This window comes from Thamnophis sirtalis, unplaced genomic scaffold (genome assembly GCF_051295495.1).
Source record: "Thamnophis sirtalis isolate CommonGarterSnake01/CBP01778 unplaced genomic scaffold, rThaSir2_p1.2 scaffold_3, whole genome shotgun sequence".
Taxonomy (NCBI): domain Eukaryota; kingdom Metazoa; phylum Chordata; class Lepidosauria; order Squamata; family Natricidae; genus Thamnophis; species Thamnophis sirtalis.
Window position 1 is genome coordinate 12,517,031 of NW_028261383.1, and position 22,221 is coordinate 12,539,251.

General features: G+C 48.4%; 3 protein-coding genes across 5 annotated transcripts in view; 2 read left to right on the plus strand and 1 right to left on the minus strand.

Annotated features, from left to right (window-relative positions):
* Positions 1-22,221, minus strand: part of LOC106552957 (major histocompatibility complex class I-related protein 1-like) — a 554,120-nt gene that overhangs the window by 299,813 nt on the left and 232,086 nt on the right. The window lies entirely within an intron of this gene.
* Positions 1-22,221, plus strand: part of LOC106541424 (major histocompatibility complex class I-related protein 1-like) — a 201,545-nt gene that overhangs the window by 11,229 nt on the left and 168,095 nt on the right. Inside the window, exons 8-9 of one of the 2 annotated variants that reach the window (XM_087711304.1) lie at positions 732-765; positions 2,361-3,585. In XM_087711304.1, the coding sequence (XP_087567430.1) occupies positions 732-751 (20 nt within the window). In that variant the 3' untranslated portion in view covers positions 752-765; positions 2,361-3,585. Of the gene's footprint in view, positions 1-731; positions 766-2,360; positions 3,586-22,221 lie in introns of those variants that run through there. The other variant, XM_087711305.1, reaches the window with a different exon arrangement.
* LOC148047201 (H-2 class I histocompatibility antigen, Q10 alpha chain-like) lies at positions 7,244-21,343 on the plus strand. The gene is made up of 7 exons (XM_087711123.1): positions 7,244-7,378; positions 11,748-12,026; positions 14,944-15,219; positions 16,071-16,352; positions 17,047-17,139; positions 18,039-18,069; positions 21,235-21,343. The coding sequence occupies exons 1-7, from the start codon at positions 7,309-7,311 to the stop codon at positions 21,341-21,343; spliced, it is 1,140 nt and encodes a 379-aa protein (XP_087567249.1). The 5' UTR covers positions 7,244-7,308.

The following is a 22,221-nucleotide window of genomic DNA, read 5'->3' on the forward strand; positions in this document are numbered from 1 at the left end:
TAAATAATAAGTAAATAAGTAAATAATAATTATAAATATAATTATTATAAATATAAATATAAATATAAATATAAATATAAATATAAATATAAATATAAATATAAATATAAATATAAATATAAATATAAATATAAATAATAAATAATAAATAATTGGTAATTAGTAAATAATAATAAATCATAAATACTAAATACTAAATGATAAATAATAATAAATAATACTAAATACATAAATACATAAATACATAAATACATACATACATACATACATACATACATACATAAATACATACATACATACATACATACATACATACATACATAATAATAATAAATGCATAAATAATAATAAATAGATAAATAGCAATAGCAGTTAGACATATACTGCTTCATAGGGCTTTCAGCCCTCTCTAAGCGGTTTACAGAGAGTCAGCATATTGCCCCCAACAACAATCCGGGTCCTCATTTTACCCACCTCGGAGGGATGGAAGGCTGAGTCAACCTTGAGCCGGTGAGATTTGAACAGCCGAACTGCAGAACTGCAGTCAGCTGAAGTAGCTTGCAGTGCTGCATTTAACCACTGCGCCATCTCGGCTCTGTTAAATAAATAGTCTGACATCCTCTGAGAAGATCCTGAAGCTGCAGAGGTCGAATGGTGAAGAGAGAGATTTGTCCTCTTTAGTGGATCCAGGCAAGGCAGAGACTCACTCTGTGTCTTTCTCTCCAATGCAGGAAGCAGCCAGGTGATTTAGCAACCCTCTCCCAGGTGAGTTTCCCCCTGTGTGTCAGCCTTCCAAATCTCATCCAAAATTAAATCAGAGTCCAAGGCAAAGTATTCCTCAAAGTTCCAATTTATTAAGAGAGACATGTTGGCCCATTTGTGGAAACCCGAATCTGAAAGCTTCCCGGGGTTTCCCACCCAGTTGAAAGTTTATGATCTTGCCCCACCACCACCACCACACACCCACAAGTCCATCCCATGGTCCCATCTTCCACTGCCACCCTGGCAGTTCCAGCCATCCAGTTCCGATCAGGCTCAGAGTTGCAGAGAACAAAAGATGACCTTGGTTTCTAGAAAGGATTTTCTTTATTTTGACAACAACACATTCTGCTCCTTACTATTCCCCCTCCCAATTCCCCACTAATGACACAGCATCGTAAAATAAGAGAGTGTGTGGACCCGGCTGCAGGCCTGACACTGTGGGGGCTGCATGGGGGGGAGAGGGAAGAAGGGAGGGGAGGGCTTTGAGGTCAAATCTCCAACCTAAGAGTAGTACATAGAATTACCTGCTACAACGTCCTACCTGTCAATGACTCCTTCAGCTTCAAGCACAACAATACAGGAGCTCACAATAGATACAAACTGAAGGGAAACCTCTCCAAACTTGGTTGCAGAAAATACGACTCCAGCCCCAGAGCGGCCAATGCCTGGAATGCTCTCCCTGACTCTGCGGTTTCTTCCCCAAACCCCCAAAACTTTCACCTTAGACTGTCTGCCGGCAACCTCACCCCATTCCTCAGAGGTCCCTAAGGGGCCTGCATGAGCCCAATAACGTCCCCACCACCCCAGTCCTAATATTCCCTTTTATTCCTATCCATTTCATGCATTCATCATCATGTTTATACTTATATCTACTATCTAACACATGCTTGATGAAATAAATAAAAATAATAATAAATGACCAGTGGATGGGGAATATGGGTTGGGAAATCCCTCTCCTCTCTCCTGTTCCTCTCAAACATTGCAAGGGAAGGAAGGGATTGGGGGGAGAGGCGTTGGGGCTCTGGGGAGGGGTCTGCCTGCCCCCAAACTCTTACCCAGGAAGCCCAGACTGTGGCCAGGCCCCTCTCAGGATCTGACTGTCCTGGATCAGGAGCCTCAGAGAGCTGCAAAGAGGAGATCAGAGTATCTTCAGTGCAAGAGGAGGGAGGGGGCAGAGGAGGGGCTTCTTGAGGGTCCTGCCAGTCACGGATGGAGAGGGGGCTTCTCTCCCCTCCTTCATCCCATCTGGAAATTCCTCCCTCCGGATGCTGAAGGGAAGACCTGGATCTCTGGAGGACATAAGGATCCATTTCCACTTGTCTCTGGGGACAACATGGACTTGAGTTGGGTTTGTGCATCTGAGGGGGGGTATTGATAGGTGTTATATAACTTGTGGGGGCAGCTTCTCACCCACCTCAGGAGCCTCTGCCATCCCTGCCCCTCCCCTCCAGTAACTCTGGAGATCCCACCCGGCTGATCCCCCTCTTGAGGCTGCTTCTCCTGCTCCTTCCCTGGGCTCATCTTTGCTGGACGGTGGGATTCCTCCTCTCGGCTCCCTCCCAGACTGACCCTGCCTGCTTTCTCCCTCCTCTTGGCAGCACCAGTGGACAATCCCAGCAGGAGGAGAGAGGAGTGAACGGTCCCAGCATGAAGAGAAAGGAGAGAAGTGGACAGTCCCAGCAGGAGAGAGGAGAGGCGATCGGCCTCCCTTCTGAATTAGGCCGGACTCTCAGGCGGAGCCATTCAGGGCCTTCCAGCATACAGGAACCAGGATATATTTTGGGTCTTTCATGATTGCTTTTATCTTTGAACCATTGTTATTTTCATTGAGGAATAGAAGAAGAAAGAAAATCTTATGTGTTTATAATTGTGGAAGCAAAAGGATTCAAATTGGTAGATATTTTATTTTTTATTTATTTGCATCAACCAAAAGTATGGAAGATATCTAACACACCTTCCTCCTCCTATTTTCCCCACAGCGACAACAACCCTGTGAGGTGATCTGGGCTGAGAGGGAGTGACTGGCCCAAGGTCACCCAGCTGGCTTTCGTGGCTGAGGCAGGACTTGAACTCACAGTCACTTTCTAGCTTAGTGCCTTCACCACTAGACCAGACTGCCTTCTATAGCTTGTAGTAGCTCTGTAATAGAGCTTGTAGCAACCATGTTGTTATTTCTGATGACCTTTAATGGGCTCCGGCTGATTGACAGAGAAGGGTTCCTGGAGAATGGAGTGAGGATGAAAAGTTGCTGCTATTATTTTAAGGATTAAGTTATTAACCTTCATTATACTTGCTCGGATTGAAAGGTCAGATTTTTTCCCACCTCTTTATTTTTTTCTATTAGTTGTATAATAGATAGTATGTATAATGCAGGCCTGTCAAACGGGAGGCCCACAGGCCAGATATGTCACTCAAAGGCCAAGCCCACCCCGGCTCCCCACAGGCAAAAAAGTTGTGATACGTCACGATCCGCCCCACAATTCGATGCAGTTTGACACCCTGGTATAATAGAATCTTGGGGGAAAATGTTTCTTTTTAAAAAGAAGGGTGCATTCTGAGATTTATGTCATTAAAGTAATTCATAGATTTCAGGTTTTTTTAAATTAAACGACTGTATATTTGATCGTCCAAAGTTTGACAAATAATATACCAAGTGTAGCTTTCAAACACTACATTTGTCCAGATGTCATTTATGGATTTCCATGCTATAGAAAATTGGAACATGAGATGTATTGCACAGTCAGATTGTATTGCTACCTCCTTAACAATTGTACATATATTGTAAAGTTTGCCTAAAATAAAATAATGCTTTTGTTTCCTTCCCGCTTGAGTTGCTGCCTGTTTTGGGAGGTCGAAGAAAGGAGGGATTTTACCTTCCTTGTTTATCAAAGACCCCAATTTCACTTTGAGTGGCAAGAAGAGGAGGAACCAAGGCAAAACCTGGAAGGAACAAGAACTGGGGGGGGGGCTCCTGTGTGTTCCTTTGGGGAGGAGGCAGCCATTTTATTCCTGTGTCCAGATGTTTCTCCAGCATCATCAGTTGAACTTCTGTAAAATGGCCATTTGGTCTTGGCTTCGTGTGGGCAGCAACAGAGGCTGCTTTCCCTCAAATCCGAGAGCCGAGGTGGCGCAGTGGTTAGTTTTAAAGATTGAGTGGATGGAAACGCAGGAGCCATGGATGGCCAGTAAGATGACCTTTATTGTTACAGAAGTAAGATGACAACGATTCCTGGCTTCACAAACGCGCCCAGTATTTATAGTAATTGTAACAATCACATTAACCAATCAGGGGCTGGGTACTGCTCAGCAACTGCTAATGCAGTACCTTAGCCAATCAGGGAAGATTAACAGTTAAGGAAGGCTAGCAACAGCCTCTGCTGCGTCCCAGCCAATCAGGGAGCAGCAGAGCAGTTGCTGGCCCGTTTGCAAGTCTCCTAATACATAACAGTTAGAGTGCAGTACTGCAGCCACTTCAGCTGACTGTTAGTGGCAGTTCGGCGGTTCATATCTCACCGGCTCAAAGGTTGATTCAGCCTTCCATCCTTCCGAGGTGGGTAAAATGAGGACCCAGACTGTGGGGGTGATATGCTGACTCTGTAAACCGCTTAGAGAGGGCTGAAAGCCCTATGAAGCGGTATATAAGTCTAACTGCTATTGCTCTTGCTATTGCAAAATCGACATGTGCTTCAGGCTGTTGGCCGAATGTTGGCTGAGTGGCTGAGCCTCACCCAGTGGCAGGTTGGGAGACAGGAGTTCAGTGCCATCCTGGTCCCCTTGCAGAAGGGCAGCTTCTCCTGCTTCCGAGAGATCCTCTCTGGGCTCTTCAGCTGCCCAATATGGCAGAAGAGTGAGGAGACCCTTGACTGATGGGAAAGATGTCCCCATATTACAGTGGTTCTTTCTGGGCAAAGAGGAGTGAAAAGTGTTGGGACTTTCACCCCAATTCCTTCTGGGCTTCCCAGATGCCTTCAAGAGGTGGCCATCTTTGAGAGCCTAGAAAGTGGACTTCAGGTGTGCCCAACTCAGAGCTCATAGACCACATTCAGCCCTGGACAGCTATTAGTCCGGTCCGATTCCTTTCCACTCTCTGCTGCCCAGGGAAGCCAAAAGGTTGGACACGGCTGCTTTAAGGCCTTTTGTGAGTATTCAAAATGAGCGTCTTCTATGGATTCAAAAGTTTCAGAAATGTGTTTCAATTCTGACTTTCCAGCTCACACAAGAGCTCTGGGCCAACACAATCAAAGTATCAGAAGGACAGGAGACCATAAATACAACACACAAAAGACAAATGAGCCCCAAGGATAAATCAGTCAGCCAGAAATCCAGGTGACCTGGAACTCAGTGCCTGGCAGGGAGCCCAGTTTTGCTGGCCTTCCGGGAGGGCTGAGAGGAGGGGGATCTGCTGGAGGGAGACTTACCAGGCCAGAGAAGAGGGCCTTATTTCAAGGAGGGGAGGGGGGGGTCCCCCTTTCCAGTCTCATGGCAGAGACCCCCCAGGCAGCCGGGTCTCCAGGGAAACTAGAAAGTTACCAGTCAAAAGGAGAGCGGAACAGAGGCCCTATTGGTCATTGCCTAGCAACAGAGGAAACATTCCGATGAGTGACAGTTGGCTGCAGCCTATAGAAGAGGTTGGGCTGGCTTCCTTCTCTCTGCTGGAAACAGAGTTGAGCTCAGGTGTGTCTGAATTTCACTCTTGAGCCTGAGACCTTTGGACCTACTGACGATCTGGAGCTGGACCTTGGGCCAACAGAGCAACCCTTTTCTAGGCTCTTCTTTGAAAACACACACACACACTTTGAAGGCAAGGCTTTCTTTTGGTCGACGTTCCTGGGGACATTGCTAACTCAGTGACTGGAAAATAAAACGGAGGTTATAAGTGCAGCCGGGGCTGCCTGGGATTTTAGGCTTCACTATTAGCCTTTTGAAAGGGGACAGTTGCGCTTTTGACATGGCAGGCAGCATCTCTCTCTTTATTTTTAACATTAAGGAAGCCAGTTTTTCTGTCCTTAGCCAAGGCCGTTTCTTTTGGTATGTGAGAACTTTCTTTCTCAGCAACTACACAACAGAAAGTGTCTTCTGGGAGACCTTGGATACACCTGCAAGTATTAAGGAAGATAGAAAATTATCTGGAAAAGGGAATATATAGACTATACGTTTTGCCACTTGTTAGGAATATAAGCTAAAGGTGACTGCAGAAGAAAGATGATTCAAGCCCTGAAAAGACCATTGGATGTTTCTCATACTTTGTTCATGATAGGAAATGTAAAATATACTGAATTTGGGAATCATAATAACTGTAATCGGAAGAGAGATTTATTATTTTAGTCCAAGGAGCCTCCAGAAGATCCGCCAAAGGAGAGAGCAGCCATCTTAGTTTATTGTGGGAAAAGAGAAGAGTTTGGAGCTTCCTAAAGATTCATGGCTTCCCCAGAGAAGAAAAGAAAACAGGGAATTCATATATTATATTTGATACCTCTGGCATTTTCCCCTAGAGAGAAATATCTTCGCTTTGATGATGCCACAAAAAAGCCTTTGTGCATTTTTATCCAGAGTGAAGATCATTTGGGGTGTCTGAGGTAAAACACAGAATCAGAGGACTGGAAAGGACCTCAGAGGTCTCCTAGTCCACCCCTCAGATCCAGGCAGGAGACCTAATACAATCCCACTCTGACAGTTCTCCAGTCTGTTTTTGGAAACTTCCAGTGAAGGAGCACCAGAATTCCAGGATGTCAGTTATTCCACTGAGTAATTGTTCTCACGCTTAGAAAATTTCTCCTTCTAGGTTGGATCTCTCTTTTACAAGCTTCCACCAGTGGCTTCCATGTCCTGCTGCCTGGGGCTTTGGAGAAGAGCTGAATCCCTTTTTCTCCGGGACAGCCCCTCAAGTGCTGGAAGTCAGTTATCCCGACACACAGAAACCCCCTCCCCGCATTTCTTCTCTTCTGTGGGCCTGGCATACCGAGCTCTCTCCATGGTCCTCCATACCCTTCAACCTTCCTTTAGCGTCTTCGTTGCTCCTCTCTGCTCTCTTTCCAGGGTCTCAGCATCTCTTTTGAATCCTGGAGGCCAGAAGTGGAGCCAACACTCCAAGGGTGGCCTCACTTCTGCAGGATAAACCGGAATGATCATTTCTCGGCTTCTCTTGATCTTCTCCCTCTGTTGATGCAGCCCAAGACTTCGCTGTACTTTTTGGCATCTCCACCTGATCTCCCACTGCGAGGGGCTGTGCGGGGTCTCCCCTCCCCCCAGGCCCAGAAAAGGCTCCCGCTTTTCCCCTCCCCCCAGTTCCCCCCCTCCCCCCAAGAGGCGGAATGCCTGGAAGGGGATTTCCTGATGGGACTTTCGCTTTCCCTTTCCCTCCTCTCTCACCGGTTGCTCCTGGACGTCTGCCAAGCAACAATGACGACGAGGTTTTTTTTTTTCAATTGGTTGAGGTTGGCCAATCGCCAGCTTCCTCTGGATTGTTGCGCTGTTGATCGGCGGGTGAGTCTCCGTTTGCCTGCAACTTCGAGAGAGAGCAGTGCTGGTTGAGGATCGCAGCTTAAGATGGCCGTGAACTCTGCGCCCCTGTGGATCGGGGTGCTGCTGGCGATCGCCTTGTGGGAGAGTTCCGTTGGTGAGTCTCTTTGGGGCCTTTTTCAGCCCCTTTTTCTTCCAGGGACTTTTTCTCTCTCCTCCCCCCAAAAGTTTATTCCCAGAAATAGAATCCTGCTTCGGTCCTCTTTCTAGTCCGCTCCCCCTCCCCACTTTGGCCATTTTGAGATTAGGTCCCAAAGCCTGGATGGGACTCTGCTGCCTCCCCCCCCCACTTCCCCAGGAGAGCCCCTCTGGGAGCAGGACAAGGGTGGCCCCTCCAGACCTCAGTCAAGTCTATCTGGGCGCCCCAAGCTCAGTCCTTTCCCTCCCCCAAAGCGGAGATTGTGGGAAAGCGGCGTTTGCAGGTGATCAGGTCAGTTCACAAACTTCCTGGCTGCCTTCGTCCAACCCCTCCGCCTGGGTCCTCTTCCCTGCCTTTAGCTGGGATTCGTGGCTCTTGGGGGCTTCTGGTGCTGGGAGGAGCCGGCTTGTTTCTGGAATCGCTTCGGTGTCTTGGCAGAGGCTGCTGCAGTGGAGCGATCCGGGCTCAGATTGTCCTGTGAATGCAGCCGGATGAGAGTCTGGAGAGAAGCGCTTCTTAAATAATCTTCCTAAAGATTCCTCCTTCCTGATTTTCCCTTCCCCCCCCCCCCGCTAAAAAACCTTTGATGTTCCTCGATCAGACTTTGCATGTCAGAAACTGAAATCCTTTTGTTTATCTTGGATTCCCCAGAGGGTTTAAAGGTGAGAGGACCCTCCTCACAGATACTGAATTTAGGGAGACGATGCCAGCTGAGCCCCCCAAACATGATTCGTCTCAGGAACCCCCAAGAAGCCTGAGTGGGGGCAGGGGGTGGGGGCAGGGAGGGGAGGCCCCAGGGGCTTCTGGGATGAGGGGAATTCTGGGAGTTGAAGTCACAATTGACCCAGAATTTATGTTTCTAAGGGAGACATTTATTACGTGAATTTTGACCCATTTTATGACTATTCTTGCCACAGTGAATCTCGGCAGTCATTAAATTAGTAACAAGGTTTGTAAGTGAATCTGGCTTCCCCATTGTTTTTGCTCATCAGGAGGTTGCAAAACATGGCCACACATGACTGCAACCGTCGTAAATATGAACCATTTGTCTCAAGTGTCTGAATTTTGATCGTGGGACAATGGGGGAATGCTAGAATGGTTGTAAGTGCGAAAAATGGTCATAAATTACTTTTTCCAGTGCCCTTGTAACTTCAAATGGTCACTAAACGAACTGTTGTAAAAAGAGGACTACCTGTATACCGCTTCACAGTGCTTTTACAGCCCTCTCTAAGCGGTTTACAGAGTCAGCATCTTGTCCCCAACAATCTGGGTCCTCATTTTACTGACCTTGGAAGGACGGAAGCCTGAATCGATTTTGAGCCAGTCAGGATCGAACTCTGTGGGTGGAATTAGCCTGCAATGCTGCATTCTAACCACTGGGCCACCTTGGCTCAAGGGATGAGGGGGAGCCCCACTGAGCCCTGGGTTCAAAGCCAATTCCTGTTCGGATGACTGAGCTCTGGGACAGGAGGGGGAATTTCCTAGCGGGGTGGGGGGCAGGAGGAAGATCCAGGTGGACTACATGGCATCATTGTTGCTCCCTTTGCTCCCCCCTTCGCCTTCTGAGATCTCCCGAGCTTTTGAGGGGGGGTTGGTGGCTCTTGGCGGATTCTGGTGCTGGGGGGACCCGGCTTGTTTCTGGAATCGGTTCGGTGTTTTGGCCAACGCCGACACTGAACCTTTGAGATAAAGCTGCCCTGTGGATGCAGCAGGAGAAGAGAGACAAAGGCTCCTTTGAATAAGGTTTCTAAAGATCGGCCTTTATTATGTTCACTTTCTCCTCTGTCCTAAACCCCAAAATCCCCAGAGCTTTTCTCTAGGACAGGCAGGGATGTTTCCACCCCAAATCCTCCTCCTTCCATTTCAGGAGCTCTCAGCATGGGTCAGTTTGCAGAATCCAAAATATTTAAAATGTACTTATTATTCCTTAGGAATCAGGAAGGGGCCTTGGGGGGTTCCTGGCTGTTTGCTCTGAGAAACTACCCTATGAATGGGGCAGCTTTTCAAAAGACAGAAAGAAAATCTGTGAGGATCTCAAGGGTTAAAGAGGGTGGTTGGAGGCAGAAGAAGAGAAGAACCTCTGGGTGGGGAGCATGAAATGAAGGGCTTGCTTGGAGACAGACAGGCCCAAACTGACATGAAGGGGTTTCTTGACTGGGAGGACGTCCAACCCGAGTTCCATTCAGACGTTTCTCCTCTCAGGCAGACTTCAGGCTTCCTCACTGCTCAGCCCCACAAGGGAAAGAAACAGGAGTTCTGGATCACGGAGAGTCCGATCCCCCCTCCTTCTGCTGGAGAAAAGCTCCGATCCCTTTGGATCCTGAAATCTCCCCAGAGCAGGAAGTGGATCTGGGGCTCCCTCTCCCCAAAAGCTCTGAGAAGCCTCCGGGATTGTGGGGAGGAGCAGGAAGGGGGAGGCCCAGGCCTTTGCCTTGGACTGGGAAGGACTGGGAGGCCATACTGGAGGGAATGGGCAGTGGGACTACAAGCAGTCCTCTACTTAAAACAGTTCATTTAGTGACTGTTCAAAGTTGCAATGTCATTGAAAATAGTGACAGAATGACAAATTTTCACACTTATGACCATTTTAGCATCCTCATCGTCACATGACTGAGATTTGGATGCTTGGCAACTGATTCATATTTATGACGGTTGCAGTCTCCCCATATCACGTGACCCCCTTTTGCAGCGTTCTGACAAACAAAGTTAATGGAGAAGCCAGATTCACTTAACAACCAGGTGATTAATTTAACAACTGCAAGGATTCATTTAACAACTGTGGCAAGAAAATTTGTAAAATGGAGCAAAACTCACTTAACAAATGTCTCACTTAGCAACAAAACTGTGTGCTCAATGATGGTCATAAGCCGAGGACTCCCTGTGTTTACTTCTCTGGGCTTTGGAGGTCCCGCCCTTTTCCATGGAGACCCAGGTTCTGCCCAAATAAGTCCCATGAACGATCCTGAAATGATCTTTCAAATCTTTGGTGAAATAATTTCTCATCTGAGGAGCTTTCAGAATCGAGACCAAAAAGGGGCCTTGGGGATTTTCCAGTTTAACAGATTTCCCAGCTGCATTTTATTCATTGTATTTTCTTTTTATTCTTGTAACCTGGTTAGAAGTTGTTGTTTTTCTGTTCAGTGGGCAGCCTTAGAGTCTCTTCCCAGCTGAGCCCCCCCCCCATGGTTGGTCTCAGCAGGAACTCAAGCAGCCTCAGTGGGGACAGGGGGGGTGGGGGCAGGGGGTGGAGAGGCCCATGGATTTCTGGGAATGAGGGGGATTCTGGGAATTGAAGTCCAAATGGCTGAGAAACTCTGATTGAGGCCTTTACGTTGAGAGTCTCTGATCCTGTGAAGGGTTGGAGAGCAGGATCCCAATCCCCTCCCGAGGAGGCTGAGGGGCATTTCTGCCTTTCTTTGGGCTGACAAAGTGCAGGATGAGCCCCAGAGGAGGACAAGGGTCAGAGCAGCTTCTGGGGAAAGTGAAGGGGGAGATTCAGAGGAAAAGCCCCCATGAATGATGGTTCCGGGGCCCTAACTGGGTGGCTGAGATGAAGAAATCTTGGGATAATCCCAGTGAGATTCCCTGTGGAAGGAGGGGGAGCCCCTCGGAGTCCTGGGTTCAAGGCCGATTCCTGCTCAGATGGCTGAACTCTGGGAGGGGAGGGGGATTTTCCAGGGCGGTGGGAGAGGGACGGGAGGAAGATTTGGGAGGCTACGTGGCTTCATTGCTGCTCCCTTCTCTGCCCTCTTTGCCGCCCCATATTGAGGTTAGGGTGAGGGTTCACATTGGCCTCTGGTCTCACCCAGATTCCCCCTCTTCCATTTTATAACATCTGCAGCTTTCAAGCAGCCACTTTGGCCCCCAGTGATGTCAATGGAAAGTTGGGGTTTCCTGCTGTTTTTGAGCTTCTGGGGGTGGAATCCCCTCTTTTACCTGTGGGGCCACTGCAGCCTCCTTGGGGCAGAGACTGAGCAATCCAGAAGGGGGTTTGAGGGAGGCCTTGCTGGAAGGTGGGAGGACACAATTGGGGCAGGTGAAGTTTGGGGGACCCGACCTTCCCCTCCTCTCTCACCCCCCCACCTTCCCTGCCCTCCAACCCTTCGGGCCCCCCAGAAGCTTCTTCTTTCCCTCTCACTCACTCATTCTCCCTCCTGCCTCCTCTCCCCCCATCTCCCCCTTCATTTCCCCCCTTCCTCCTCCTCCCCCAGCTCTCTTCTTCTTCCTCTTCTTCCTTCTTCCCCCGCAGAGCCTCAGATGGGAGCCTCCATGGGATCCGGGTCCTTGACTGAAGCCCCCTAACTCTTTTCTTCTGGCTCCCTTCCAGGCGCCTCCTCCCACTCCATGAAGTATTTCTACACCTCCATCTCGGACCCCAGTCAGGGGGAGCAGCCCCACTTTGTCATTGTGGGCTACGTGGATGATCAGCTCTTCAGTTATTATGACAGCCACAGCCGGAGGGAGCAGCCTCGAGCCTCCTGGATGGAGAAGGTGGGGAAGGAGGATACCCAATACTGGGAGAGAGAGACACAGAAATCACGTGACAATGAGGAGGCGTTCAGAGTAAACCTGGAGAGACTGAGGAGTCGCTACAATCAGAGCGAAGGTGAGTGATGGGTCTGGTGGCTCCTCCGGCGCCATAATCCCCTCCCCAGGAACCAGAGGGGGGAGAAAGGGGGTCCCTTCAAAGGGAAAGGCTCCTTCCACACCTTTTGAAAAGCCTTTTTTATATATGTTTATTCTTTTCTTTAATCAATATAAGATTGTCCTTGTCTCCATTGCTGACGATTTCTGCCAATTGCAGTTAATGGAAACGTGTTTAAATTTCTCCATCTCTCTTTCTGGATGTTGATATAAACTGAGGTGAAAAGAGACCGAAATCTCCCCTCCCCCCATGACAGTTGGAGGGTCCTGGGTGGATCTCCTGCTGTGGGGAGGAAGGGAATCACAGGACTCTCCCCTCCCTGAAAAAGGGGCAGGTGGATCCTAAGGAGATCCTGGGGGAAGCAGATCCTCTTCCTTCTCTCTGTTTCCACCCCAGAGAAATGAGGGATCTGGTGCAGATCCACCTGGGGAGACTAGATCCCTTTCCTTCTCCCCCTTTTTGGGGGGCAATGAGGGGGGCCCAAACGCCAGGAGCTTCTCCTCATCCTCCAGTTGGAAGGAGAGGCCCAAATGGGGTGGGGGCTCTTGGAGGGGGGGGTCAGAGGTCCAGGATCCTCCCGATGGTCTTGAGGGGGAAAGAGAGGAGAGGAAGAAGCCTCCATTTGGGGCCCTTCCTGAGTCCCTCAGAGCCTTCCTGGCTTCCCCTCCTTGGTCCCTCAGGCTGAACTCCTGCCCTGCCCTCTTGGAGGGGCTGCCCTGGATGGGGGGGGCTCTTTCCTCAGCATAGCCCCCCTTCTTCTGCCACCTTTGGGGGGAGAAGATTCGGCTCCAAGGAGCCTCATTTAGGAAAAGGGATGGAAGGAAAAAGGCTCCTTTTGGCTGAGGAAAACCTTCTCCACAAGCATCCCCCATTTCCCCTCCTTTCCTCCCAAGAGCTCTGCCAGTCCTGCCCCTGATCCCCCAGGATTCCCCCAGATCCCTCCAGGCCCCCTGCTGGCCTCCCAGGGGATCAGAGCTGGGCCCAGAGGGCTCCCCCTGGTGGAGGAAGGAGGAAGGAGAGCGGCCGGAGGGGAGGGGAGCCTCCTTTCCAGGCTAAAGAGCCCCCAAGGTCCCAACCTTCCCTCCAAGGGAGGCTGCTTCCCCCCTCCCATCGCCTGGGTCGCCTCCTCTGGACCTTCCCCGGCTCCCTCCTCTCCTTTCGGAGGCCTTTGGACCACAACTGCTCCCAATACTCCAGATGTGGTTGCTCTGCCTTGATTCATGAAGAGGCTGTGTGACATTTGCCTCTCCTGTGTTTTCAATACTGTTTTAATGATCCCTGACGTCCTGTCAGCTTTTTAAATTTCCTATCTGATTTTTACTAAAACTTTTCAACAAAAAGATAAAAACTAAGAGAAAGTGATATAAGGAAAGGAGAGAGAGGAAAGTTTATAACTTCACAGCAGTTATAAACATAAATATATTTTAGCCTCTCTAAAGCCTCCTTTCTTAAGCTTTTGACCCTGGAGGATCCCTTGAACTATTTTTCAGATGTCAGGAAACCCCCTGAACATCCAGGCTCAGAGATGGGCCAGAATTGTTTCATGCGGAGACCTGTAGAGATGCATTAATAGTGTTCTTACACTAAACATTAACAACGAAAGTTGCCTTTTCAATGTGATCCCTGTGCTTTCTTTTTGCTGCACAAATATTCAATTCTGTGCCAAACCTGAGATAAGAACACATTTCATCTTCAAGGGAAAGAAGACAATTTCTGTCTTAGCTTTGGATGCTTCTGAAATGACAGAATTTGTTCTCAGAAGTTGAAAACTGCAGCCAAATATTTAGTGCTTTCCTGTGAATGGCAGGAGATTCTTCTTGGACAGAAATCCAGGACTATTTTTCCCATGGGGAGATCAGGGAATCTCCTCTCGAGGGAAAGATCAGACTGGATCTCCCAAGGATCTTCCTCTTCCTCCAAAGGGAAGATCTCTGGCTGAGCAGAAGATGCAGAGAAAGGATCCCCTCACCTGTCATTCCTGGGTGTGGAGAGGAAAGGAGAGGACTGGTCAGTTTAGTTCAACTCTACTTCCAGGTGGTTTTCCCTTAGATTCGAGGGTTCCTGGCGTCCTTCCTCCCTCTCAAGCCCACACAGGAGCAGAAACAATTCAGGATTTCCTTTTGGTTTTCTTTTAAATCCAAGAATCTCTTCACTTGAAGTTGAAATATCTTCTCCAGGGCCTTCCAAAGCCTGTAAGCTTCAAACTTCATTTCAAAGGTCAATAACCCTTTGGGTCTCCAGATCAGACTGGGCCACTTGCTGCTGTTGCTGAGGGAAATATTCCTTTGGGGCCCTTCAAGACTTCATTCCCACATTACACTAAACCATGGTTTGTTTCTGGTTAGCCCAAAGTGGGAACCAGCCCTCTTGACTTGGTGCTATTTGTCAACACAGAGCATGATTTATGGTCATAGGGATCCCTGCAAGCTTTTTCCAGATCGAGCAGATCCTCTTTGAAGCCACAAGATCCTCATTCCCTTTTTGCAGCTGCAGGTTCAGGCAACTGTTCCCTCTCTGGGATCCCTTCCTCACCCCCCAAGAGTCCCCCCCGCAGAGGAATGGCAGAAGGAAAGATGGAAGGGTCTCCGTCCTTCCGTTTCTTTGCGACTCCTCCTTCTTTTCTCCATCTCCCTTGGGATCCTCTGCTGGTTTTCCCAGATTCCCTTTTCCTGGGGAGATTCAGGGGCTCCATCCTGGGGGGGAAATGCAGGGATGCTGGTCGAGGGAAGGGAAAAGGGCAATTACTGATGGGGACTTCTTTCCCTTGGATGCTTGGGAAAAAATAGGGGTGTCAGTGCCTGTGTCAAAGTCCCTGCAGGGAGGGGGGTCTCTGTCTATCATGAGGACTCCCCAAACCATCCTCCTGCCTGTCTTTTAGGCCTTCACACATGGCAGCGGATGAATGGCTGTGAGCTCCGAGGAGACAAGAGCAAAAGAGGATTTTTCCAGTATGGCTACGAAGGGAGGACCTTCATCACCTTCGACAAGGAGACCCTCACCTGGGTGGCTCCCGAACCCCAGGCCCAGATCACCCAGAGGAAATGGAACACTATTCCAGGATTTAATGAGAGAAGGAAAGCTTACCTGGAAGAAATGTGCATTGAGTGGCTGGAGAAGTTCCTGTCCTATGGGAAGGAGACTCTGCTGAGGACAGGTGAGCATCTGGATCCAGACTGGACTTTCCTCCTTTATGGCTGGATCTCCTGTACACATTCAGCCCCTTTGAGTCCCTGGTCTTTAGCCTGTTTGCCCTGGTGGGAATCCCCCTCCTCCTCTTCCAGCCCCTCTTGCATGTAGACCCCCCTCTCCTCTAGGTCTACCCCTCCCCCCCCCCGATCCTTCATCCCTCCATGATTAGCTGGATGAGAATAGGATCAATTGGGCAATTGCAAATAGGAGCCCCCACTGATGATTGCCCACAACCCCTCCCTCCCTTGGGAGGACCCTCTCTCTCTTCCATTGGACCCTCTCTCTGCCCCCCCTTTTGAGGGACAAAATCTCTTTTCCCAATAGATCCCTATGAGATTCCCTTTGATCTCTCTTCCTCTTAAACTTGGGGTTGTGTCCCTTGAAAAGAGGCCTGGAGCAGCCTCAGATTCAGGGGAGCAGAAGAGGAGGGAAAAAGCAGGGAGAATCTACTGTGTGGTTGTTGTCTTGAAAGGGAACCTAAAAGACCATCTCCACTTTCCCTCCCTTGAAGGGAGCAGCCTAAGATCAATCAGAGTTCAAAGCAGCCAGAGAGGAATTTCCTTGGAGCCTCAATTTGCTTCTGGGTTTTTTTCAGGCTGAGTCCCTGGGAAGGACTCAAAATCAGGAGTTCTTCTGGTTGAGCCTTTTCCAGATCTGGATAATTTCCTAAAACTCTTGGAGAGGCTGCAAGTGTGGAATGTGAATCTTTGGGTTAAAACTAAGTGGTGGGAGATTTTCCTGCCCCTCCAAGTTTCCCACCCACCTTCCAGGCTCTGGAGGGGCTCAGAGTTAATTCTGGGGGTGCCGTTTCTGCAGAGACCCCAAAGGTGACGGTGAGCAGTAGGAAGGAGGTGGCAGATGGGATGGAGACGCACATCTGCCGCGTGGATGGCTTCTACCCCAGGGAGATCGATGCCTCCTGGAGGAGGGATGGGGAGGTATGGCTGGAAGAGACCTTCCGTGGGTTTCTGGCCCCCAATGCGGATGGGACCTACCACTACTGGATCAGCATCCGGATCGACCCCAAGGAGAGGAGCCGCTATCGGTGCCACGTGGAGCATGACGGCCTGCAGGAGCCTCTGGACTTGGAGCTGAAGGGTGAGAGGCTGCAGGGAGGGGAAGGCTGGGCTCTCTGGCAGGCTGGAGGGTGGTGGGAGAGAAATCTGACCCCAGCGGTGTCCAGATGTGAGCATAGCTGAGCTTTCATCCATTGGTCCTTCCAGTGTTTGAGGCAGGTGAAGCTGCAGGGACCAGACCGTAGAACTGACTTCGGGTGATGGAAAGGACAGAATCCCATCCCAATACTTGGCCGATCCTGATGAAATTCTCTATTTTACTTCAAATAATAAAATGCAAACACTGAAACTGAAGTAAAAAGCATACAGAGCTGCCCAATTCCACTCAGAGTCATGGCTTATTGGGGCAGCCTATAAAAAGAACAAAAATGTTTTTGTTTAACAAATGTTTGTTTTATTGTGTTGGAGAAGTTTTTGTTTTGAAAACTGCTATGAGTCAGAAGGTGGCAAAGGGCTGTTTTTGAGTGGAAAAGCCAAAGATGAATTCAGCTGCCTTCATGCTGGGCTGGTGTGAGAAGAAGGCAGCATCCTGAGGACACGTACTCTTAACAACGGATAGCAAGGCGCCTTCATGTTACGTTGAGAAGGACCCAAAAATGAGCCCATGGAGTTTTGAATTTGGGGTATTTCCAGATTTCACTTCTTTAGGTCTCTTCCCTGTTTGGGAAGATTGTTTGGGGTTCTCCTTCAATGATCTGCTCTTTCTCCCAATTCAGAACCATCCAGTTCAAAATCCAACCTGGGGCTTATCATTGGCTGCGTTGCTCTTGTCCTGGTGTGTACGATTGCTGGGATCTGGGTATTCTTCAGTAAGTATCTTTTTTGGGGAGGGGGAGGTGATGGAAGAAAGATGGGGAGATTCCTCCCAAGTCTCTCCCTTTGGGGAGCTTCTTCTGGGCTTCCTTCTGTCCTGTTTTCCCAGCCCTCTTGGGGAGCATCTGAGATCTCAGCCTCTTGCTGGGACTCCAGTCTCTATTCAGCTGAGTCTGAGATTCGGGCTGTCCTGTCTTCTTCTGAGTTGGGAAGAGGCATCCCAGTTCCTTTGTCCCTTTCAAAGGCTTTGGTCAGAGAGCAGCAGAGAAGGATTTCCATGGAAACCTTCCTCCCCTCCCAGCTGCTCCTTCTGCTTCCCCCAATTCCCCTCCGTCCATCTCGGAGGCAGCAGGTCTCTCTTGGGGCAAATCAGGAGATACATTTGTATTTTGAACATCTTTCTGTCTTGGTTGATGGGACTAAGTGACAGTGAAGCATCTGGAGTTCTTGCTCCTACAGAGGGAGAGTTTGGATGATCTCTGGTGGATTCTTTTGAGCTTCCACTGATTTTTATTCTTGCATAAAAATGTCAAGATGACTACAGAGCAGCACCAAGTGAGTGATTTGTCCTCTTTCCATCTAATTTCCAACTTAGAGAAGAGACCAGGGACACAATTATTTGAGAGGGGTGTGTGTGTGTATGTCTTCCTCTTCATGCTAAGAACCAGGCTGGGGAAGATGAGCCCCCTTTTCATTACAGCCAGGCTGTTCTTAGAAGTGGAGACCTCAAGGAGAAACATCTGGGAAAAGGAACTCTCTCCATGTGTTTCTGGATCTTTGACTGTATGTGAGAGAGAAAAGGAGGGAGGGAGCTGATTCAGAAAGAGCTGAGCTTCTCTACCTGTAAGCCAAGAGACGGACTTTCTCATCCTCTTTTTCTTTCCTTCTTTTCCAGAAAGTGACAGGATCCAGCAGTTCAAACCAGGGTAAGTTGCTTCATGAGCCATTCTGACCCTTTGCAAGACTTGGGGGGGGGGGGGATGAGGGGATGAAAAGAGGGAGAAGGTCCCACTTTTAAAAGCCCCCCCCCCCCCAATTCATCCTCCCTGGGTTCCCTCTGATTCTTCTACCGGTGGAATAATAATAATAATTGCACCCAATTTGGCTTAGTGGTGAGGACACCAGGCGAGACTGTGAGTTCTAGTCCTGCCTTAGGCATGAATGTCACAAAATCCTCTTTCCTTGCACTGGTTGATTCTGCAGAGGAGAAGGGAAACTCTCCCTGTTGGATTCAGGCAGGGGAGGCAGTCCAGAATCTGCATGGTGGAGCCTTGACCCCCTTTGGAGGAAAAGGGCCACCATTCTTTGAGGGGAAATAGGGAAACCACCAGTGAGGCCATCATCCCCAGTGGTTAGAGACTCCTCTGGTGGCATAGCTGAGACCTGGCTGACTGTGGAAGGGGGGGGCACTCTCAGAGATGTCCCAATCCAGTTTAATGATTGGCGCCAACCGATAGCCCAGGGCAGGGGAAGTGGGGTGCAGTGGTCATCTGAGAATCTCTTCTGGCACTCAGGATGGTCCCACCTCACATGTCTGGCTGTGAATTTTTCTTTCTGAATCTGGGCTCAGGGGAACAATTGGGCTTGTTGCTCCTGTACCAGCCTCTTTCCTGCCTCAGCTGTTGGAGGCCCTTTCAGGGCTGGCATGGAGTTGCCCAGATATTCTAGTTCTGGGAGATTTCAATCTGATGGGGGAATCTGGTTTTTATTTATTGTTTGAAATATTCCACTTGACATTTGATTGAATTTTACCGTCAGCTGCCTAGAGTTACCTGGGCAAGATGGGTGGCACAAGACGCTTAGTGATAAACAAAAAAACAAACAAATAAAAAGTTCTCAGAGAGATTCATGAAGCTGCAGAGGTTGAAGGGAGAAGAGAGAGATTTGTCCTCCTCAGGACCCAAACAAGGCAGAGACTCACTCTGTGTCTTTCTCTCCAATGCAGGAAGCAGCCGGGTCATTTAGCAGCCTCCTTCCAGGTGAGTTTCCCCTTGTGGGGGGGCTGCAGGGGGGGGGAGAGGGAGGAAGAGCTTTGAAGTCAAATGACCAGTCGATGATGAAGATACTTTGGGAAATTCTTCTGTTCCTCTCAAACATTACAAGGGAAGGAGGGGACTTGGGGCAGAGGCCTTGGGGCTCTGGGGAGGGGTCTGCCTGCCCCCAAACTCTTACCCAGAAAGGCCAGACTGTGGCCAGGATCTGACTGTCCTGAATCAGGAGCCTCAGAGAGCTGCAAGCAGGAGATCAAAAGGTCCCACTGCAAGGAGGGGAAGAGGGATGGATAAGGGAGGGTCCTGTAGTCACGGATGGAGAGGGGGCTTCACTCCCCTCCTTGATCCCATCTGGGAATCCCTCCCTCCGGATGCTGAAAGGAAGACCTGGATCTCTTGAGGACGTAAGGATCCATTTATACTTGTCTCTGGACTAAAACTGGATTTGTGTATCTGAGGGGGGGATATTGATACGTATTATATAACTTGTGAGGCAGGTTCTCACCCACCTTCAGAGCCAGTCCCAGCCCTCCCCCTCCCCCTCTAGCAACTGGACTATGTGCTCCTTCCTCTTGGCTCCCTCCCAGACTGACCCTGCCTGCTTTCTCCCTCCTCTTAGCAGCCCCAGTGGACAGTCCCAGCAGGAGGAGAGAAGAGACAACAGGATCGACCTCCTTCTGAATTAGGCCTTCTGAATTAGGCCGGACTTCCAGGAGTCCTTCAGGGCCTTCTTGCACGTTGGAACCAGGGTGGATTTTTGGTCTTTCATGATCACTTTTATCATCGGATCAGTAACCGTTTTTAATTTAATTGAGGAATAGAGGAGGAAAGAGAATCTTATGTGTTTATAATCGTAGGATCGAAAGAATTCAACTTGGATTTACTAGATATTATTTTATTTATAGCCTGCCGAAGGTATTGAACATGTCCAACACACTTCCTCCTCCTATTTTCCCCACAACGACAACAACCCTGTGAGGTGGGCTGGGCTGAGAGGGAGTGACTGGCCCAAGGTCACCCAGCTGGCTTTCGTGGCTGAGGCAGGACTTAAACTCACAGTCGCTTTCTACCTTGGTGTTTCACCACTAGGCAAAACTGCCTTGTATAACTTTGTAACAGCTCTGTAATATAGCTTGATGCAATCATGTTGTTATTTCCAATGACTTTAATGGGCTCCTGATTGACAGGTTTTAGAGAAGGATTCATGGAGAATGTGGGAAGGAGTATGATGAAGAGTTGCTACTTTTACTTTAAGGGAGAGTGATAAACTGTTAATCTCCATCATACTTGCTTGGACTGAAAAGAGGTTTTTCCCCCCACATTTTTATGTTTTTCCCTATTAATTGTATAATGAAGGCCTGTCAATCGGGTGGCCCACGGGCCGCATACATCACATGCAGGCCACGCTCACCCCAGCTCTGCAGAGGCAAAAGTGTTGTGATATGTCACAATCCAGCATGCAACACGATCAAGTTTGACATCCCTAATATACCGTATTTTTGGAGTATAAGACCCACCTTTTTCCCTCACAAAAGAGGCTGAAAATCTGGGTGTGTCTTATACACTGAATACAGCATGTTTTGTCTCCCGAAACCCCCCCTCCTTCACCAAAATGGCCGTGCATAGCTTTTAGAAGGCTTTCAGGGAGCTCCTGGGGGCTGGGGAGGGCAGAAATGAACAAAAATGGCCTGTTTTTGCTCAATTTTGCCCCCAGCACCCAGGAGCACTCTACAAGTCTAAGAGCTATTCATGCCCTTTTTGGGGAAAAAAACAGGCCTGTTTTCATGAAAAACAGACCGTTTTGGGGAGGTTTGCAAGAGTGCAAATTTTTTTTTAAAAAATTTGCCTCTTCAAAACCTTGGTGCGTCTTATACTCCGAAAAAAATACAGTAATGTGCACTAGGATCTTCAAAAAAAATTTCTTTTAAAAAATAAATGTGCATTCTGAGATTAATATGGTTAATGTATTTCAATTTTTAAAAAAATTAAACTTCACCATATATTTGATCATCCAAGTTTGACAAATAGTCAATATAACAAGTGTAGCATTCAAACACTCAAATGTTTCCCAATGGTCATTTATGGATTTTCATGCTATAGAAAAAGGGAACATGAGGTGGATTGCACAGCCATGTTGCAGAAAATGACCGGACTTAGATGCCTGGAGATCAAGGAGAAGTTTATTGGCAGCCAGGTTCAGAAAAACTAGTCAAAGGCTGGTATTGCAACTTCTGAACAACCTTCATCATTGAAGCACACATCCTTATACATTCTCAAAGGCAGCGCAACACGGAAACACTTAACTTATTTCTTATTGGTTACATTGAGGAAAGAAGCCTTATAAGTAGATATTGTCTTACTTCTCCTTTTGTCTTGGGCCAGAGGTATTGACTCCGTGTCTCTGTATGAACTTCAGCTGAACTCTGTGGTTTTGGGCATTTGACATAAGAAGTTTTACTGACTCTGTGTAGTTTAAGGCTTTTTGACATTTTCCTGTTTTTGTACATGACTTACAAGCAGGCTTTTCTCTCTCCCTTCTGCCACGTCTTACTTTTATATTTTAATTCACATTTTTATCCTGCTTTAGCCAGGCTGCTACCTCCTTAACAATTGTACATATATTGTAAGTTTGCCAAAAACTTACTTGCTGTAAATAAATGTTTTTGTTTTCTTCCTTGTTTTCTTCCTTTGTTTTCTGCACAGCAATAACTGAAAGACTTGCTGGCCGGAGTTCATGCGCGCACCACAAACCAGAAGTTCATTTTCTGGCATGCGCATGTCCCCTGGGCAGCTCCTGTTCCTGATCACGGCCCTGACGACCGTGCATGTCTGCAAAGTGCTCCCTTTTCGGCACTCGGTGCGGAAAAGGTTTACCATCAGTGGTCTAAATGCTATTTTGCCATTGCTACTCTTTCACTTAAACCTATTGCTAAGCCAGCACTGCAATCTCCAACTCATTACATTTTCATAGAGGAAAGTTAAAAAAAGGAAACTTTCCTTCAGTTTAAGCTTCAATCCAGGTGGCTTCCAGGATATGGTTTTGCACTCAAAAGTTCTAAATGGCCATTTCCAACCCTGATTCTGAAT

Excerpts from the sequence above, each read along its gene's own strand:
- LOC148047201 (XM_087711123.1), top strand. The coding sequence starts at position 7,309 with ATGGCCGTGAACTCTGCGCCCCTGTGGATCGGGGTGCTGCTGGCGATC. Across the intron at positions 16,353-17,046 it reads TCTGGACTTGGAGCTGAAGG|AACCATCCAGTTCAAAATCC; the intron begins GTGAGAGGCTGC and ends CTCCCAATTCAG. Across the intron at positions 18,070-21,234 it reads ATCCAGCAGTTCAAACCAGG|AAAAAGGGAACATGAGGTGG; the intron begins GTAAGTTGCTTC and ends TTCATGCTATAG.